The sequence below is a fragment of the Oryx dammah genome, unplaced genomic scaffold (assembly GCF_014754425.2).
Source record: "Oryx dammah isolate SB20612 unplaced genomic scaffold, SCBI_Odam_1.1 HiC_scaffold_22, whole genome shotgun sequence".
Lineage (NCBI taxonomy): Eukaryota > Metazoa > Chordata > Mammalia > Artiodactyla > Bovidae > Oryx > Oryx dammah.
The window spans coordinates 38,416,402-38,433,771 of NW_024070206.1; the positions used below are offsets into that span (position 1 = coordinate 38,416,402).

General features: G+C 37.4%; 1 protein-coding gene across 3 annotated transcripts in view; it reads right to left on the reverse strand.

Annotated features, from left to right (window-relative positions):
• NOL4 (nucleolar protein 4) overlaps positions 1 to 17,370 on the reverse strand; it is a 467,787-nt gene that overhangs the window by 65,678 nt on the left and 384,739 nt on the right. For all 3 annotated transcript variants that reach the window (XM_040264815.1, XM_040264814.1, XM_040264816.1), the window contains one exon: positions 13,428 to 13,608. In XM_040264815.1, coding sequence (XP_040120749.1) covers positions 13,428 to 13,608 — 181 coding nt within the window. The remainder of the gene's footprint in view (positions 1 to 13,427; positions 13,609 to 17,370) is intronic.

Consider the following 17,370-nt stretch of genomic DNA (forward strand, 5'->3'; position numbering starts at 1 on the left):
GATCTATGTCCACATACAGCTGATTCACTTCATTGTACAGAAGAGACTAATTCAACACTATAGAGTATTTATACTCCAAATAAATACAGGTTTTGCAAATATTATATCTCTTTTAAACTCTGCCATCCTATTTATGCTACCAACTCATATTACTTCCCAGTTTCTCCGTTAATGGTTTCTCCATTAATGGTTTGAATGGTTTGAATTCCTTTATAAATTAAGTGAGATGATAGCTACTTCAACTTGGTCTCTTGAAAGTTATTGCTTCCTTCCATGCATTTTGGAGGATCTCTACAAATTCTTAAATTAAGTATTCTCAAACTTAGATTAACTGGAGTTGTCAGCCATCAGATATGATGTTGGCAACTCATATAATGCTAATTTGCTGCTACGCCTTTTTAGATCTCAAGGTTTATGTATATGTATGTAGTTTCTTTCTCCACAGTTCCAAATCTGTTACAGGGAATGACTATTCTGATGTCTTACATATGAAAAAACAAGCTAAAGATAACACCGTTTTAAAAGTCAGAATGCATGGGGTTCCCAAGATTTATGAAGAAAGTCCCCAAATAAAGGCATTTGCAGGTCTGATCAATCTTGGTGCCCTCCTGTGGTTAAAACAAGCAAAAACTAAAGAAAATAAAAACAGCAGCAGCCAGTACCAGGGTTACAGGCAGAATGTGGTTTTTGAGAAGAAATGTTATTTAAAGCTCTTTCACAACATGAAATCAACCATTTGCTTTGCTATCATCACTATAGCTAGAGATCTTTGTCAAATGTGAGCTAGAGAAACTCTTTTTGGTTTAAGTATAAAGCTGTTTAAAGTCTAGACTAGTCTTTGCTCCCCTCACTCAATTGTGCTCAGCCCAAGGCCAAGGCTCAAAGGAAGCCATCTCATTTTTGCTGCAGGCCATTCTGATTATCCTGCTACTCTTGTTTCTTCTCAGTAACACACAATCTGAATTCTTCAAAGTTATTCTTTGCTATATTCTAAAGAGACCTTTGGGGCTTCATACAGCAAGGAATCTGCCTGCAATGCAGACACCTGGGTTCGATCTCTGAGTTCGGAAGATCCACTGAAGCAGGCATGGCAACCCACTCTAGTATTCTTGACTGGAGAATTCCATGGACAGAGGAGACTGGCAGACTACAGTCCTTGAGGATGCAAAGAACTGACACAACTGAACAACTAACTTTACTTTTCAAAGAGAATTTTATCTCATTATACAAAAAGTCAAAAGATGCATTAACTAAATATCCAAAAAGTCAACATGTATGACCTTGAGCAAGTCAGCTATCTTTCCTGACCTGTTTCTTCAGTTCAGTTCAGTCGCTCAGTTGAGTCCAGCTCTTTGCAACTCCATGAATTGCAGCACGCCAGGCCTCCCTGTCCATCACCAACTCCTGGAGTTCACTCAAACTCACATCCATTGAGTCAGTGATGCCATCCAGCCATCTCATCCTCTGTTGTCCCCTTCTCCTCCTGCTCCCAATCCCTCTCAGCATCAAAGTCTTTCCAATGAGTCAACTCTTTGCATGAGGTGGCCAAAGTACTGGAGTTTCAGCTTTAGCCTCATTCCTTCCAAAGAAATCCCAGGGCTGATCTCCTTCAGAATGGACTGGTTGGATCTCCTTGCAGTGCAAGGGACTCTCAAGAGTCTTCTCCAATACCACAGTTCAAAAGCATCAACTCTCCGGCACTCAGCTTTCTTCACAGTCCAACTTTCCATCCATACATGACCACTGGAAAAACCATCCTCTTTACTAGATGGACCTTTGTTGGCAAAGTAATATCTCTGCTTTTGAATACACTGTCTAGGTCATAACTTTCCTTCCAAGGAATAAGTGTCTTTTTATGGCTGCAATCACCATTAGCAGTGATTTCGGAGCCCCCCAAAATAAAGTCTGACACTGTTTCCACTGTTTCCCCATCTATTTCCCATGAAGTGATGGGACCAGATGCCATAATCTTTGTTTTCTGAATGTTGAGCTTTAAGGCAACTTTTTCACTCTCCTCTTTCACTTTCATCAAGAGACTTTTTAGCTCCTCTTCACTTTCTGCCATAAAGGTGGTATCACTGCATATCTGAGGTTATTGAGATTTCTACTGGCAATCTTGATTCCAGCTTGTGTTTCTTCTAGCCCAGCGTTTCTCATGTACTCTGCATAGAAGTTAAATAAGCAGGGTGACAATATACAGCCTTGACGTACTCCTTTTCCTATTTGGAAACAGTCTGTTGTTCCATGTCCAGTTCTAACTGTTGCTTCCTGTCCTGTATACAAGTTTCTCAAGAGGCAGGTCAGGTGTTCTGGTATTCCCATCTCTTTCAGAATTTTCCACAGTTTATTGTGATCCACACAGTCAAAGCCTTTGGCATAGTCAATAAAGCAGAAACAAATATTTTTCTGGAACTCTCTTGCTTTTCTGGTGATCCAGCAGATGTTGGCAATTTGGTTCCTCTGGCTTTTTAAATCCAGCTTGAACATCTAGAAGTTCATGGTTCACGTATTGCTAAAGCCTGGCTTGAAGAATTTTGAGCATTACTTTACTAGCATGTGAGATGAGTGCAATTGTGTGGTAGTTTGAGCATTCTTTGGCATTGCCTTTCTTTGGGATTGGAATGAAAACTGACCTTTTCCAGTCCTGTGGCCACTGCTGAGTTTTCCTAATGTGCTGGCATACTGAGTGCAGCACTTTCACAGCATCATCTTTCAGGATTTGAAACTGAAATTGGAACTGGAATTCCATCACCTCCACTAGCTTTGTTCGTAGTGATGCTTTCTAAGGCCCACTTGACTTCACATTCCAGGATGTCTGGCTCTAGGTGAGTGATCACACTTTTGTGATTATCTTGGTCATGAAGATCTTTTTTGTAGAGTTCTTCTGTGTATTCTTGCCACCTCATCTTAATATCTTCTGCTTCTGTTAGGTCCATACCATTTCTGTCCTTTATCAAGCCCATCTTTACATGAAATGTTCCCTTGGTATCTCTGATTTTCTTGAAGAGATCTCTAGTCTTTCCCATTCTGTTGTTTTCCTCTATTTCTTTGCATTGATCACTGAGGAAGGCTTTCTTATCTCTCCTTGCTATTCTCTGGAACTCTGCATTCAGATGCTTATATCTGTCCTTTTCTTTGCTTTTCACCTCTCTTCTTTTCACAGCTATTTGAATGGCCTCCCCAGACAGCCATTGTGCTTTTTTGCATTTCTTTTCCATGGGGATGGTCTTGATCCCTATCTCCTGTACAATGTCACGAACCTCCATTCATAGTTCATCAGGCACTCTATCTATCAGATCTAGTCCCTTAAATCTATTTCTCACTTCCACTGTATAATCATAAGGAATTTGATTTAGGTCATACCTGAATGGTCTAGTGGTCTTCCCCACTTTCTTCAGTTTCAGTCTGAATTTGGCAATATGTAGTTCATGATCTGAGCCACAGTCAGCTCCCGGTCTTGTTTTTGCTGACTGTATAGAGCTTCTCCATCTTTGGCTGCAAAGAATATAATCAATCTGATTTCGGTGTCAGCCATCTGGTGATGTCCATGTTTAGAGTCTTCTCTTGTGTTGTTGGAAGAGGGTGTTTGCTATGACCCATGTGTTCTCTTGACAAAACTCTATTAGCCTTTGTCCTGCTTCATTCTGTATTCTAATGCCAAATTTGCCTGTTACTCCAGGTGTTTTTTGACTTCCTACTTTTGCATTCCAGTCCCCTATAATGAAAAGGACATCTTTTTGGGGTGTTAGTTCTAAAAGGTCTTGTAAGTCTTCTTAGAACCGTTCAACTTCAGCTTCTTCAGCATTACTGCTTGGGGCACAGATTTGGATTACTGTGATATTGAATTGTTTGCCTTGGAAACGAACAGAGATCATTCTGTCGTTTTTGAGATTGCATCCAAGTACTGCATTTTTGGACTCTTTTGTTGACCATGATGGCTACTCCATTTCTTCTGAGGGATTCCTGCCCACAGTAGTAGATATAATGGCCATCTGAGTTAAATTTACCCATTCCAGTCCATTTTAGTCTGCTGATTCCTAGAATGTCGATGTTCACTCTTGCCATCTCCTGTTTGACCACTTCCAATTTGCCTTGATTCATGGACCTAACATTCCAGGTTCCTATGCAATATTGCTCTTTACAGCACCGGACCTTGCTTCTATCACCAGTCACATGCACAACTGGGTATTGTTTTTGCTTTGGCTCCATCCCTTTATTCTTTCTGGAGTTATTTCTCCACTGATTTCCAGTAGCATATCAGGCACCTACCAACTTGGGGAGTTCCTCTTTCAGTATCCTATTATTTTGCCTTTTCATAGTATTCATGGGGTTCTCAAGGCAAGAATACTGAAGTGGTTTGCCATTCCCTTCTCCAGTGGACCACATTCTGTCAAATCTCTCCACCATGACCCGCCCATCTTGGGTGACCCCACAGGGCATGGCTCCTAAATATTAAGGAGGTGGTTATCAAATTATTTCTCAAGTCTCTTTAGATTTTATCATTCTATGGTGGCGAAGCTTTTTTGTGGGGAGACTTAAAGACAAGTTAGTCATTCAAGCTGGATTTAGAGAAGGCAAAGGAACCAGAGATAAAATTGGAAACATAGAAAAAGCAAGGGACTTCCAGAAAAATATATACTTCTGCTTTATTGACTAAGCCAAAGCCTTTGTCTGTGCGCATCACAACAAATTGGAAAATTCTTGAAGAGATGGGAATACTAGACCACCTTACCTGCCTCCTGAGAAATCTGTATGCAGGTCAAGAAGCAACAGTTAGAACTGGACATGGAAAAACAGGCTGGTTGCAAATTGGGAAAGGCTGTATATTGTCACCCTGACTATTTAACTTATATGCAGGGTACATCTTGCAGAATGCCAGGCTGTGTGAAGCACAAACTGGAATCAAGATTGCCAGGAGAAATATCAGAAACCACAGATATGCAGATGACACCACCCTTATGGCAGAAAGAAAAGAGGAACTAAAGAGCCTCTTCATGAAAGTGAAAGAGGAGAGTGAAAAAACTGGTTTAAAACTCAGCATGCAAAAAAAAATGAAGATCATGGCATCTGGTCCCATCACCTCATGGCAAATAAATGCGGAAACAATGGAAACAGTGACAGACTTTATTTTCTTAGGCTCCAAAATCACTGCAGATGGTGACTGCATCCCTGAAATGAAAAGATGCTTGCTCCTTGGAAGAAAAGTTATGACCACCTAGACAGCATATTAAATAGCAGAGGCATTACTTTGCCAACAAAAGTCCGTCTAGTCAAAGCTATGTTTTTTCCAGTAGGCATGTATGGATGTGAGAGTTGGACCATAAAGAAAGCTGAGTGCTGAAGGACTGATGCTTTTGAAGTGTGGTGTTGGAGAAGACTCTTGTGAGTCCCTTGGACTGCAAGGATATCCAACTAGTCAATTCTAAAGGAAATCAGTCCTGAATATTCGTTGTAAGGACTGATGCTGAAGCTCCAATTCTGTTACCACCTGATGCAAAGAACTGACTCATTTGAAAACACCCTGATGCTGGAAATGACTGAAGGCAGGAGGAGAAGAGGACGACAGAGGATGAAATGGTTGGATGGCATCACTGACTCAATGGACGTCAGTTTGAGCAAGTTCCAAGAGTTGATGGCATGGGAGTTGAGGCCTGGCATGCTGAGTCCATGGGGTTGCAAAGAGTCAGACACGACTGAGCACTGAACTGAACTGATAACCCCATCATAGCACCATAGTATCTATATTCAAGTGGCAAATTTATGGAAATCATTTTCTAATAAAACTGCTTTCTATAAAAACTGTCCCTGGGGCTTCAAAGAGTCGAACACGACTGAGCAACTGAACTGAACTGAGAACTGCTCACTTGTATGGCTGCATACCTGGAACCTATACAAGATTTCCTATGTGGCTTTTGACCATCACTGAACAATACTACTGCGGATTTAATAACAGCATATTGTGATTACACATGTATGTATATGTTTACGTGCTCTGTGGTACACGCTTCAAGGGACGAGTTCAGGATGCTATTAGAGTTATGACTGCACCTGATCTAGACCTGCAGAGTTCAGGATTTAAAAAATGAGCAATAAATGAGAAATGTGGGAGTAAAAAATGATCAAAGAAAACTTCAGGAGAGAGGATCCTGAGGCATGAAGAGCTAGCTAACATCATTTTTCTAAGAACGAGAGCCTATGGAAGGGTTTTAGATATTGAAGTGATGTGATCAGGTTTTCCTTTCCTTAAAGATTACCCTGATTTCTCTGTGGAGAATGGGTAGAAAGGCAAGAAAACTTTTGGAGTCCTGCTAATTCATAATCCATAGCAGCAGTTTTCCCTTTAATTTTCCTCTCAAGTTTTACTCTTGATTGGCAGTTCCTTCAGAGTTCTCTCTTCTCAAAAAAACTCTCCAAAAATATTCTCACTTGTGTCTTGAATCTTTTCCCTCACTGTATATAGTATCTTTCTCTTTACCAGTAGCTCCCTGCCTTTTTTATGAAAACATGATGCTTCCTCCAACTTGCTGAATAAATCAAAGGAACAACAACAAAAAAAAAAGGAACAAAAATGGGACAGGAAATATATAGTCCCACAGGATTGCGCTCAAAAGTGTCTCACGCTTTGTTTAATGCTCTACTGTTACCGTCTTGAAATTCTTCATTCTTAAATACGAGGCCCCACATTTTCACTTGGCATTGGGCTCCAACAATTATTTTGCCATTTAGGTAGTGAAGATAAATTATTTTGGTTGTGTTTGAGTAGAGGTAAACGTTTCTTCTATATTCTTCTACATGTCATTTCCACGTCCAAAGTTTTGGCCACTTCTCTTCATTTTTAGTTCCACCACAATAATCTAAGTTATCATTCTCTTTTCCTGATATTACATCAGTAATTAATATTAGGCAAAATAGACTTTTATAAAGTTTTTAGATAAAAAGAGGAATATTTTACAATGACAAAGCATCGGTCTGTCAGGAAGATATAATAATATAAACAGTGTGTGTGTGTCTGTGTGTGTGTGAGTTGTGTCTGACTCTCTGAGACCCTATGGACTGTAGCCCGCCAGGCTCCTCTGACCATGGGATTTCCCAGGCAAGAATAGTGGAGTGGGTTGCCATTTCGTTCTCCTTCTTCCCCACCCAGGGATCCAACCTGTGTCTCCTGCATTGGCAGGCAGAATTTACCACTGTGTCACCTGGGAAGCAGTATAAACAATATACGTACATAATGACTGAGTGATGAATGAGGCAGAACTGGCAGAACTGAAGGCAAAAGTAAATAATTCAATGACAGTAGTTGGAGATCTCAATACCAATTTTTTCAATAATGGATACAAAAACTAGGCAGATGATCAACAAGAATATAGAAGACTTCAACACTGTAACCCAACTAGGCCTACTACATATTTACAAAATATCCTACTACCAACGTTAGAATATACATACTTCTCAGGAACATGTGGAACATTCTCTAGCATAGACCATACTCTGAATCATTAAGCCAGCTTCAATAAATTTGAAAGGACTGAAAATTTTCAAAGTCATTGACAGAAAGAAATTTGGGAAGTTCACAGTTATGTGGCAATTAAGCAACATATGTGTAAATAATCAATGAATCAAAGAAGAAATTATAAAGGAAATTACAGGATACTTTGAGGTGAATGAAAGCAAAAACACAACATACCAAAACTTTTGTAATACAGGTAAGGCAGTGAGTGCCTAGAAGGAAATTTATAGCTGTAACCCATTCCAGTACTCTTGCCTGGAGAATTCCATGGACAGAGGAACTGGGCAGGCTACAGTTCATGGGATCGCAAAGAGTCAGACACAACTGAGCGACTTTCACTTTCAAATACCTATATACAAAAAAATAAAAAAAAAGACTTCAAATAAATGTCTTAACTTTTCAGGTTAAGACATTGGAAACAAAGAGCAAACTAAATTTAATGTAAGCAAAGTGAAGGAAACAATAAATAGTGGAGTAGAAATCAGTGAAATAGAGAATAGAAAAGCCGTAAAGAAAATCAATGAAAAATGCTTGCTCTTTGAAACAATCAAGAAAACTGACAAAACCTTTACCAAGAATCACCAAGAAGAAAGAGAACACTTAGACAACTTGAATCAGAAATGACATTAGCAGCATCACTACTGACCTTACAAAAATAAAAAGATTTGTGAAAGGAGACCATGAACACTTGTATCAATAAATTAGGTAATTCTGGTGAATGGATCAACTCCTGGAAATATACAAACCACCTAACTGCAGTTTAAAGAAGAAAGATACAATATAAGTAGCCCTCTAACAAGTAAATAGAGGTTTATTTACAAAACAAAATCCTCCCAGAAAAGCCCAGGCACAGATATCATCAAATTCTATCAAATACTTAAAGAATTAATATCACTACTTCACAGACTATTCCAAAATAATAGAAAAAATATAAAATAATGTTTTAAGGAAAACACGCCTTCTATAATAGCATCACAAAGGGGAATACTTAGCAATAGAATTAATGAAACAAGTGCAAAGTTTGTAAATACTGTAAGACTTGTTGAGAGACATTCTAAAAATTGAAAGAGCCCATGTTCAGTCAATTCCAGAAAAATAAATGACCCAGTCAAAAAATGGGCTGAAGAACTAAATAGACATTTCTCCAAAGAAGACATACGGATGGCTAACAAACACATTGAAAGATGCTCAACGTCACTCATTATCAGAGAAATGCAAATCAAAACCACAATGAGGTACCATTTCACACCAGTCAGAATGGCTGCCATCCAAAAGTCTACAAGCAATAAATGCTGGAGAGGGTGTGGAGAAAAGGGAACCCTCTTACACTGTTGGTGGGAATGCAAACTAGTACAGCCACTATGGAGAACAGTGTGGAGATTCCTTAAAAAACTGGAAATAGAACTGCCATATGACCCAGCAATCCCACTGCTGGGCATACACACCAAGGAAACCAGAATTGAAAAGAGACACGTGTACCCCAATGTTCATCGCAGCACTGTTTATAATACCCAGGACATGGAAGCAACCTAGATGTCCATCAGCAGATGAATGGACAAGAAAGCTGTGGTACATATACACAATGGAGTATTACTCAGCCATTACAAAGAATACATTTGAATCAGTTCTAATGAGGTGGATGAAACTGGAGCCGATTATATAGAGTGAAGTAAGCCAGAAAGAAAAACATCAATACAGTATACTAACACATATATATGGAATTTAGAAAGATGGTAATGATAACCCTATATGCAAGACAGCAAAAGAGACACAGATGTATAGAACACACTTTTGGATTCCGTGGAAGAGGGAGAGGGTGGGATGATTTGGGAGAGTGGCATTATACTATCATGTAAGAAACGAATTGCCATTATAGGTTTGATACAGGATACAGGATTCTTGGGGCTGGTGCACTGGGATGACCCAGAGAGATGATATGGGGAGGGTGGTGGGAGAGGGGTTCAGGATTGGGAACTCATATACACCCGTGGCGGATTCATGTCAATATATGGCAAAACCAATACAGTATTGTAAAGTAAAAATAAAATAAAATAAAATATAAAAAAAAATAAAATGTTAAACATGGACCACATGTATGTACCAGCAATTCCACTCTCAGGTATTCCCCCAAATAACTGATAACATATATATACAACATTTTATGTAAATGTGTATAACAGCATTATTCATAGTAACCCTAAAGTGGAAAACACCAAGTGCCCATCAACTGAACTAAACAATTGATATATTGCTACACAAAATATGACATATCCACAGAATGGAACATCATTTGGCAGTAAAAAATGAAGCATTGATACATGCTCTAACATAGATGTACCTTGAAAACAGATTCTAAGTGAAAGAAGCCAGACACAGAAGACAACATATTGTATGACTGATTCATTCATTTGTATGAAATTTCCAGGCTGGGAGAGTTTCCAGAGAAAGGAGATTAGTATTTACCAGGGGCTGTCACTTCCTTCCTTTCTTGCTTCCATTATATTCCATTACAGATTGCCAGCTCAGCTTTTCTTTCTGGCTTACTTCACTCTTACTTCACAGAGCATGTGGCCTCTGATGTCAGAATGCTTGTCAAATTCTGGCCCCTTCCCTTCCCTTATTAAGGAGGGATTTGGGGCAAGTCACTCATCTTCTCTCAACCTCACAAAATAGGTTTCAATCACATTAGAAAAAAAGGAAGTGGTACCTACGCATGATTTTTTCAAGTGGGGGCAAGTTCAGTTTTGTAAAAAGTTTCCCCCAAATTGCAGAATATATCTCATAGGATTGTATAAGGATTAATCAGAGACTACATGGAAACACCATAATGATTCAGAAGTGGTAGTTAGTGTTATTAATTTATGTTCAATAAATTAATCTCATAAATGAACAATCTTTTTAAATCTAGAAGACAAAAAAATCATGTCATTCTTATCTTTAGTGACTCTTCTCCCTTCCACCAATTTTTTGATTTGGTGGTTAAGTTCTGAGCTACCTATCAATTTTTACTTGCTATGTAAAATATTTAAAAAGAAGTGTTACTGTTTCTAGCTTTATAGCCTAAAAGAAGGCTTACCTTTTGTGTACGTTTTCCATTTCTGGTATTAGACTTCCCCTTTCCTGCTGATTTGTTGTTCAAATAAAAATAAACATTGAAAACAGCTAAGATGACTCACTAGTTGGATTTTGAAAAGATGAATATACACTTGAAACTCCTCCCCCCCTCAAATAAGCTGCTTTTTTTTCTCTTCCTCTTCAGGTACCACTCTTTTGAGCTGGTGGTCAGTTGATACGGACTAATGTTCAGTGACTCTGTCCTTAGAGGACTTTTAATTCTAAGGCAGACAAAAGAGCCCCAGCCTTCCAGCAGAATCATTCCAGGAGACACTGGGAGCATATTTCTAGTATTGTAAAAATAGGTAATTTTCTAGAGTATATACCCATTTGATAGTATTATAATAATACAATTACCTCCCCAATATATTAAAAACTCACCAAGCCTAAGTTCAAATTTCAAACTGGTGTTTGTTTCCACACATTTTCAGCAGAAAAGATAGGAAGTATGTTTTTCTTTTAAAACCAAACTACACTGAGCTCTCAGTTATAATACTACCAAATTCAACTACAAAATTATGGAGTTTTTGCTTCAATTTATTGATTTCACATCTGTATCTACTTTGCCCGCTGCTGAAAATTCCATCTTTCACTGATACCAACATAATTACAAATTCGTTCTTAACTATAATACACAGACAACAGTTCCAACATAATTATATGATTACTGAAAATAGTTTAAGGTTTTATCATAAGCTTTCACACTGTGGCATCAAATTATGACTGTTGAGATCACTTGGAAAAGTTCCTCTCTATGGGGTTATGTCAACCACTTATTAAACAGATAAAGTTCATTTGCATAATTTTTCTTTCAATACTAGGGATTCTTCAGATCAGATTATTCCATAATTATGTAAATTGTTTCAGTTAAATTTAAAAAACAAAGTATAAAAACCAAGTGTACTCATTCATACAAATACATGTATCCATTCTCTTCCATGTATATGTATGGCTGAGTCCCCTCATTATTCACCTGAAACTACCACAACATTGTTAATTGGCTATACCCCAATACAAAATAAAATCTTCAAAGTTACCAAAAAAAAGTAAAAGGAAAACCCACAACCAACTGTAATCAGAGAATAATTCTGGCTTATAGTCCTTTCTTTATTCTGTTTGTTTTCCATTCCAGTCTCTCTCTATATATTCTTTAATGAATGTTAGCATACTATACGGAGAAGGCAATGGCACCCCACTCCAGTACTCTTGCCTGGAAACTCCCATGGACAGAGGAGCTTGGTAGGCTGCAGTCCATGGGGTCACTAAAAGTCAGACACGACTGAGCAACTTCACTTTCACTTTTCACTTTCATGCACTGGAGAAGGAAATGGCAAGCCACTCCAGTGTTCTTGCCTGGAGAATCCCAGGGACGGGGGAGCCTGGTAGCCTGCCTTCTATGGGGTCGCACAGAGTCGGACAGGACTGAAGCGACTTAGCAGCAGCAGCATACTATAAATATTTTTCACTATTGAGAGTATATAAAGCTATTTTTCTTTACTTTTTATAACTTCAGGTTACTTTCTTATGTGGATGCAGTATAATTGAATTGACTAGCCATCTCCTGATGGACATTTTTATTGGTAAGCTTTTTTTGTGCATTTATAAATAACACTGCAACAAACAAATAGCCAAGTGGATATGTCTTATGCTTTTGCCGGTGTGTCTTTGAGTAAACTGCTAACAAGAGATTCCTAAAGAAACTGCTGGGTCAAATGGCAAATGAGTATTCAATTTTGTTAGATATTGTCAAGTTTACTCCAAGTTTCTTGCATTTCTACAGGCAAATATACTCATTTCCCACAGCCTAGTCAAAGAAATATTTGGTAAGTATTTGGACTTTTGTTAATCTGACAGATAGAAGCTGCATTTCTCTTACTAGAAGTGAGTTTGAGTAGCTATACCTGGATTGAAGGTCATTTGCATTGCTTTCTATGAGAATTACATGTTCATATTTATAGCCTTATTTATTAAATATGTAGTTTTGAGTATTCCTTTCTTTTTAGAAGACCTTCATGTATTGGCCTATTAACTCTTTGTAGTCTTGGTAGCTAGTAATTTTACAGTTTATCATTTAATTTTTACTTTACGTATTTTGTTGTGTGTGTATATATGATAGAAGATATTTTCCCCTGGATTTTAAGTATAGTTTAGGAAAACTTTTCCTACAACCCAGTAATAGGAAATTCACCCATGTATATTATTCCTAATAGATGTATGACTTTATATTACACATATGGAATTTATTCTAGTATATAAGCTCAAGAAATTCCTAAAATTTCACCACTGCTGGTGGAACCCACCATTGTCATTGAGAAGCTCGTGACTAGAGATCCATGGTTTGTTTCTGTGTGTTGTTTCAGTTTGTATCTTCTTACTTAAAACAACTGTGAATGTTTCAATAAATCAATAAAGTTCCCCATACCTCAAATTTTCCAAATTAAAAACCTCTTTGAACATTGAGAAAATGCGTCATTATTTTTGACAAATAGTACATTACAGCTTCACAGAAAGAATGTGTGACTATTTGGTTAAAAAAAATTGCTATTTCTCTAGTTGAGATTTTTGAGTTTAAAACAGCAATTGTTCAGTTGCTTAATAGTGCTGCTACATATATATATAGAAAAACAGCAACGGAATAGGGAGATGTCCTTGTAGGCAGGTAGACATTATGTGTTAAATGGTCTTGTTTTCAGCAGACTGGCACTGACTATTGCTTATAACATTTCATTCCATTTTTCCCTCTCAAGTTTAGGGAATTTAATACCCACAAATTGACAGAAAAACATAATATGTGATAAAGACTCACCACTACTAGATGCATCATTCAGATTTAGCAGGCCCCCTCCGAGCCCTCGGTAACTATGGTAACTGTAGGTCCCATTTCCGTTGATGTACAACACCTCCTGGGAGCCTGAAACAGCTGAGGTTGAGTAAGTGCCCTGGGCTGCCTCCGGTTTACACTGTTTGTCTGTTGGAGCAGACTCATCCTGCAATGACAATAGCATTTCATTATGTATCAAATCACCACACTATTTCATCTTGAACAGGACTATCTTATTGTTATCTACGTGTCTGCACTGAACAAGAAAAATACAGTCAACATTAAATCAGTACATATGTACATTTTCAACAACTTTGCTGAAAACTAAAAAAAGGAAAGCAAAGTAACAATGTGAGACAGATTGGAGATGGAGCAATTTACAATTTCCAACTGAATTTAAAATTACATGAAGAGAGTTGTTCACAATAGCAAAGAAAAGGAAGTAGCCTAAATGTCCACTGACAGATGAATAGCTAAAAATTATGGTATATAAATACAATGCAATATATTCAGTCTCAAGAAAAGAAGAAAACCCTGTCATAGCCTACCACATGAATGAATCTTGAGGATATAATGCTAAGTGAAATAAGCCTATCACCAAAAGATAAACATTCCATAATTCCCCTTATTTTAGATAAATTAGCCAAGCACACAGAAACAAAGTAGAATGGTGGTTGCAAGGGCCTGGGAGAAGGAGAGGTCGGGAGTTGTTCATTAGGTGATTGAGTCATGCAGAATTCGGGGAATGGTTCTGGGGAATCCCTTGCATAAAAATGCGCATATGGCTGACAATACTGGAAATTGTTGGGAGAGTGAAAACCACTGGGCTGTGCAGTATTTTTTTCTGTAGAGATATGTAGCCATTGCAACTTTGAAAGAAGGCAAAATATTCTATACTTCAAAGCAACTTTGAGGTTCTAGAGAAGAGGCTGGGCTTCCCTGGTGGCTCAGCTGGCAAAGAATAGGTCTGCAATGTAAGAGACCTGGGTTTGATCCTTGGGTTGGGAAAATTCCCCTGGAGAAGGGAACGGCTACCCACTCCAGTATTCTTGCCTGGAGAATTCCACGGACCGTACAGTCCATGGGGTCGCAAAGAGTCAGACATGACTGAGCGACTTTCACTTTAACTGAGAAGAGGCTAGCCTCAAACAATTCCACCATTAGGGTAACTTCCTAGTTTTCTGGTTGAAAACAGGTTGGGCAACATGATAAAACTGGAGTTTCTAGTTTAAAAAAATCAGTGGCTCCTATGATACATTCCCAATTTATTTTTCTGGGTTTGGAAAATGACAATAAAATACACCTATTGGAGAAGAGTTTCTTGATGACTAGAAAGGGAGAAGGAAGAAGGCATTGTCTCCCACAATATTTTCTCTCTGATTCTTTGTGTGATGAAATTAGTTTGAATTATTAAACATGCTACTTTTTAAATGTGCCTCAGTCTTTTCAATATTAACTGTTATTCCAAACCACAGAAACTGCACTGAGCAGGCAGATAATTAATTCCATGAATAATCAAAATAAGCCTTGTAGGGAATCATTTGTATTCAAACATAGATTTTCACTATTAATGTTTTGGTAGTCCACTATATGTTGAGAAATATAAAGTATCAAAATCCCAATAGAATCTGTTCAGCAGTATATTTTGGGCAAAAGTGTAATATAAAGTTAATTCATGTTTTTCACTTGAGTGATTACTATTATTGGTTTCAAAGAAGCCTAGATTCTAATGACATAAAAAATAAATATTCCCTGGAGTCACATTTTATCTTTATAAGCAACTTTTAATAATCATTAGCTCCTAAAGTTTTTAAAGTTGACAGCTTGCCCCTAGGTTGCTATGAAGATTATTTTCAAAAGAGGAATAAATTAATATCCTACAAGACTAAATATCTAGGCAATAAAACACATTTTATTCATCAGAAACCTGAAAAATCCTGTCCCAGATTTTATAGGACATAGTTCAAATTTTCTTAAAAATTCCATAATAGTGATGCATCAACATGATGAAATGACCACCAGCATTGCCAGCATTGTACGAGACAATGCAGAATTGTTTTGATTCAGATTTCTTTTGATTAAAAATATACAACAGATGAAACAGTTATGGTGACTTCTATAATTAGGGTCTGGTCTTATCAATAGATATCTGCTTTATGTATATAAGTATGCAATTCAAATTTGAAAAATTGGGCTTAGACTAGGACAGATAATTATTTATAGATGGAGGGCAAGACTGGAAATTATTTAGAAGAGTAGGCATTGCTTGCTTGTGACCCTCTCATTCACACACTGTTTGGGAAGATTGGCCCGTATCCTTTGTACTCTACCTATAGAAACTGGACAGGACAAACTTGAGTTTGCTGAACCTGATCTGGTATGTGGACAATATAAATTGAATTCCTAAGTCACTTCAAATGACAAAGGAATCCTTTACACATGTATCTTATATAGACATTTTTTAAAATTAAATTTGCCTGATTCTACTCAACTTTTGACAATAGGTTTCAAAAACATTGCATTTATATCTCCCAAGAACTTAAATTTTTCTTAGATTTTATACTCTCTACTATCTGTTAAATATGCTGCATATTTTCATTAACTTTTCTCTGCCTATAAATATTATCAGCAAATGGCAGAAAGTTTTCTGCTTGATTCAGCAATATTTTTCTTCTGTTTTCCTTTACCTTACATTGTTATAGCAATTGGAGATGAAAGGCATTTTGCGTCAATGTGAAATTATACTTTTAGTTCATCATTGAGATGATCTAGGTACAAGTGATGAGCTTTTTTAAGGTTAAAAAAAAATTGCATAGACCTCAAACAAGTTTATCTCTGCAAAATATGTATATCATTTAGGCATCAATTTACTTGAACTTCCTTTAAGATTGTTGCTTGATTTCTCCTGTCTTTACAAGGTCTTTGTAGTCAGTATGATAGTAGCATTTTTACTTAAGTTACTGCTCTAAATTTTCTTTGCTCTTCAATTATGGATGATGCGAGGGACTGCAATTTATTTCATGTATAAAGTGCTGGAAAACCTCTCTACCTTCTAAAAGTGTCTCTTCTTCCACTTCATAGCAAGTGTTTCAGAACTAAGCACATGTGGATAAGAATTTGCAGTGAAATTCATAAAAAGATCCGAGAGAACCAGAGCTCTAATTTAAACTGCTTTCTTGCTAAGGAAAAACATTCTGCACGTAATGTAAATGTGCTTACTACTTACGATGATAAGAAGTGATTTATGATGCCATCAAAACACACACACACACACACACACACACACTCACTCATGTATATAATAACACTCAGGCAGTAACTTCTTTCATATAGTTAAGAGCATCCACGCAGTTTCCACTTGGCCACACAAACGATCAAGAGGCCAACACAGAAGACTGAGAAGATGGCTCTTTGCAAAGATGCTGCCAAACCCACTAGGAAAGGTAACAATGGAAGACATATTTTGACAAAATCTAAATATTATAATGATAAGATCTGAAATAACAGAGAAGATAGATTTTGTTTCCAACCTGAGAAACCAAAGTCATAGCAGGAGAGCTTTCACCAAGAGTTTGAACAAAGTGTTCCCAGACAAGTTATGTTAACAAACTGGTAATATTTACACACACACACACACACACACACACACACACACACAGACATAATTTTATGAACAATAAATGCTTGAGAACTATTGACTTAAAGAAAAATACAGAAAAAATACAGTCCTTCACCTGATATACAAAGATACGTGGCTGGCAAGAAGTAACCTACTACACTGCTAACCTATTTACTCTCAAATTCTTCCTGATGGTCATAACATTTTATAATTACAAACAAGGGTTGAGAATTAACACTTTTAAATTGCAATCTTAAATGTAACACTATGCTATTTAGTTACAGACCAAAAATATCAAATTAAAAAAAG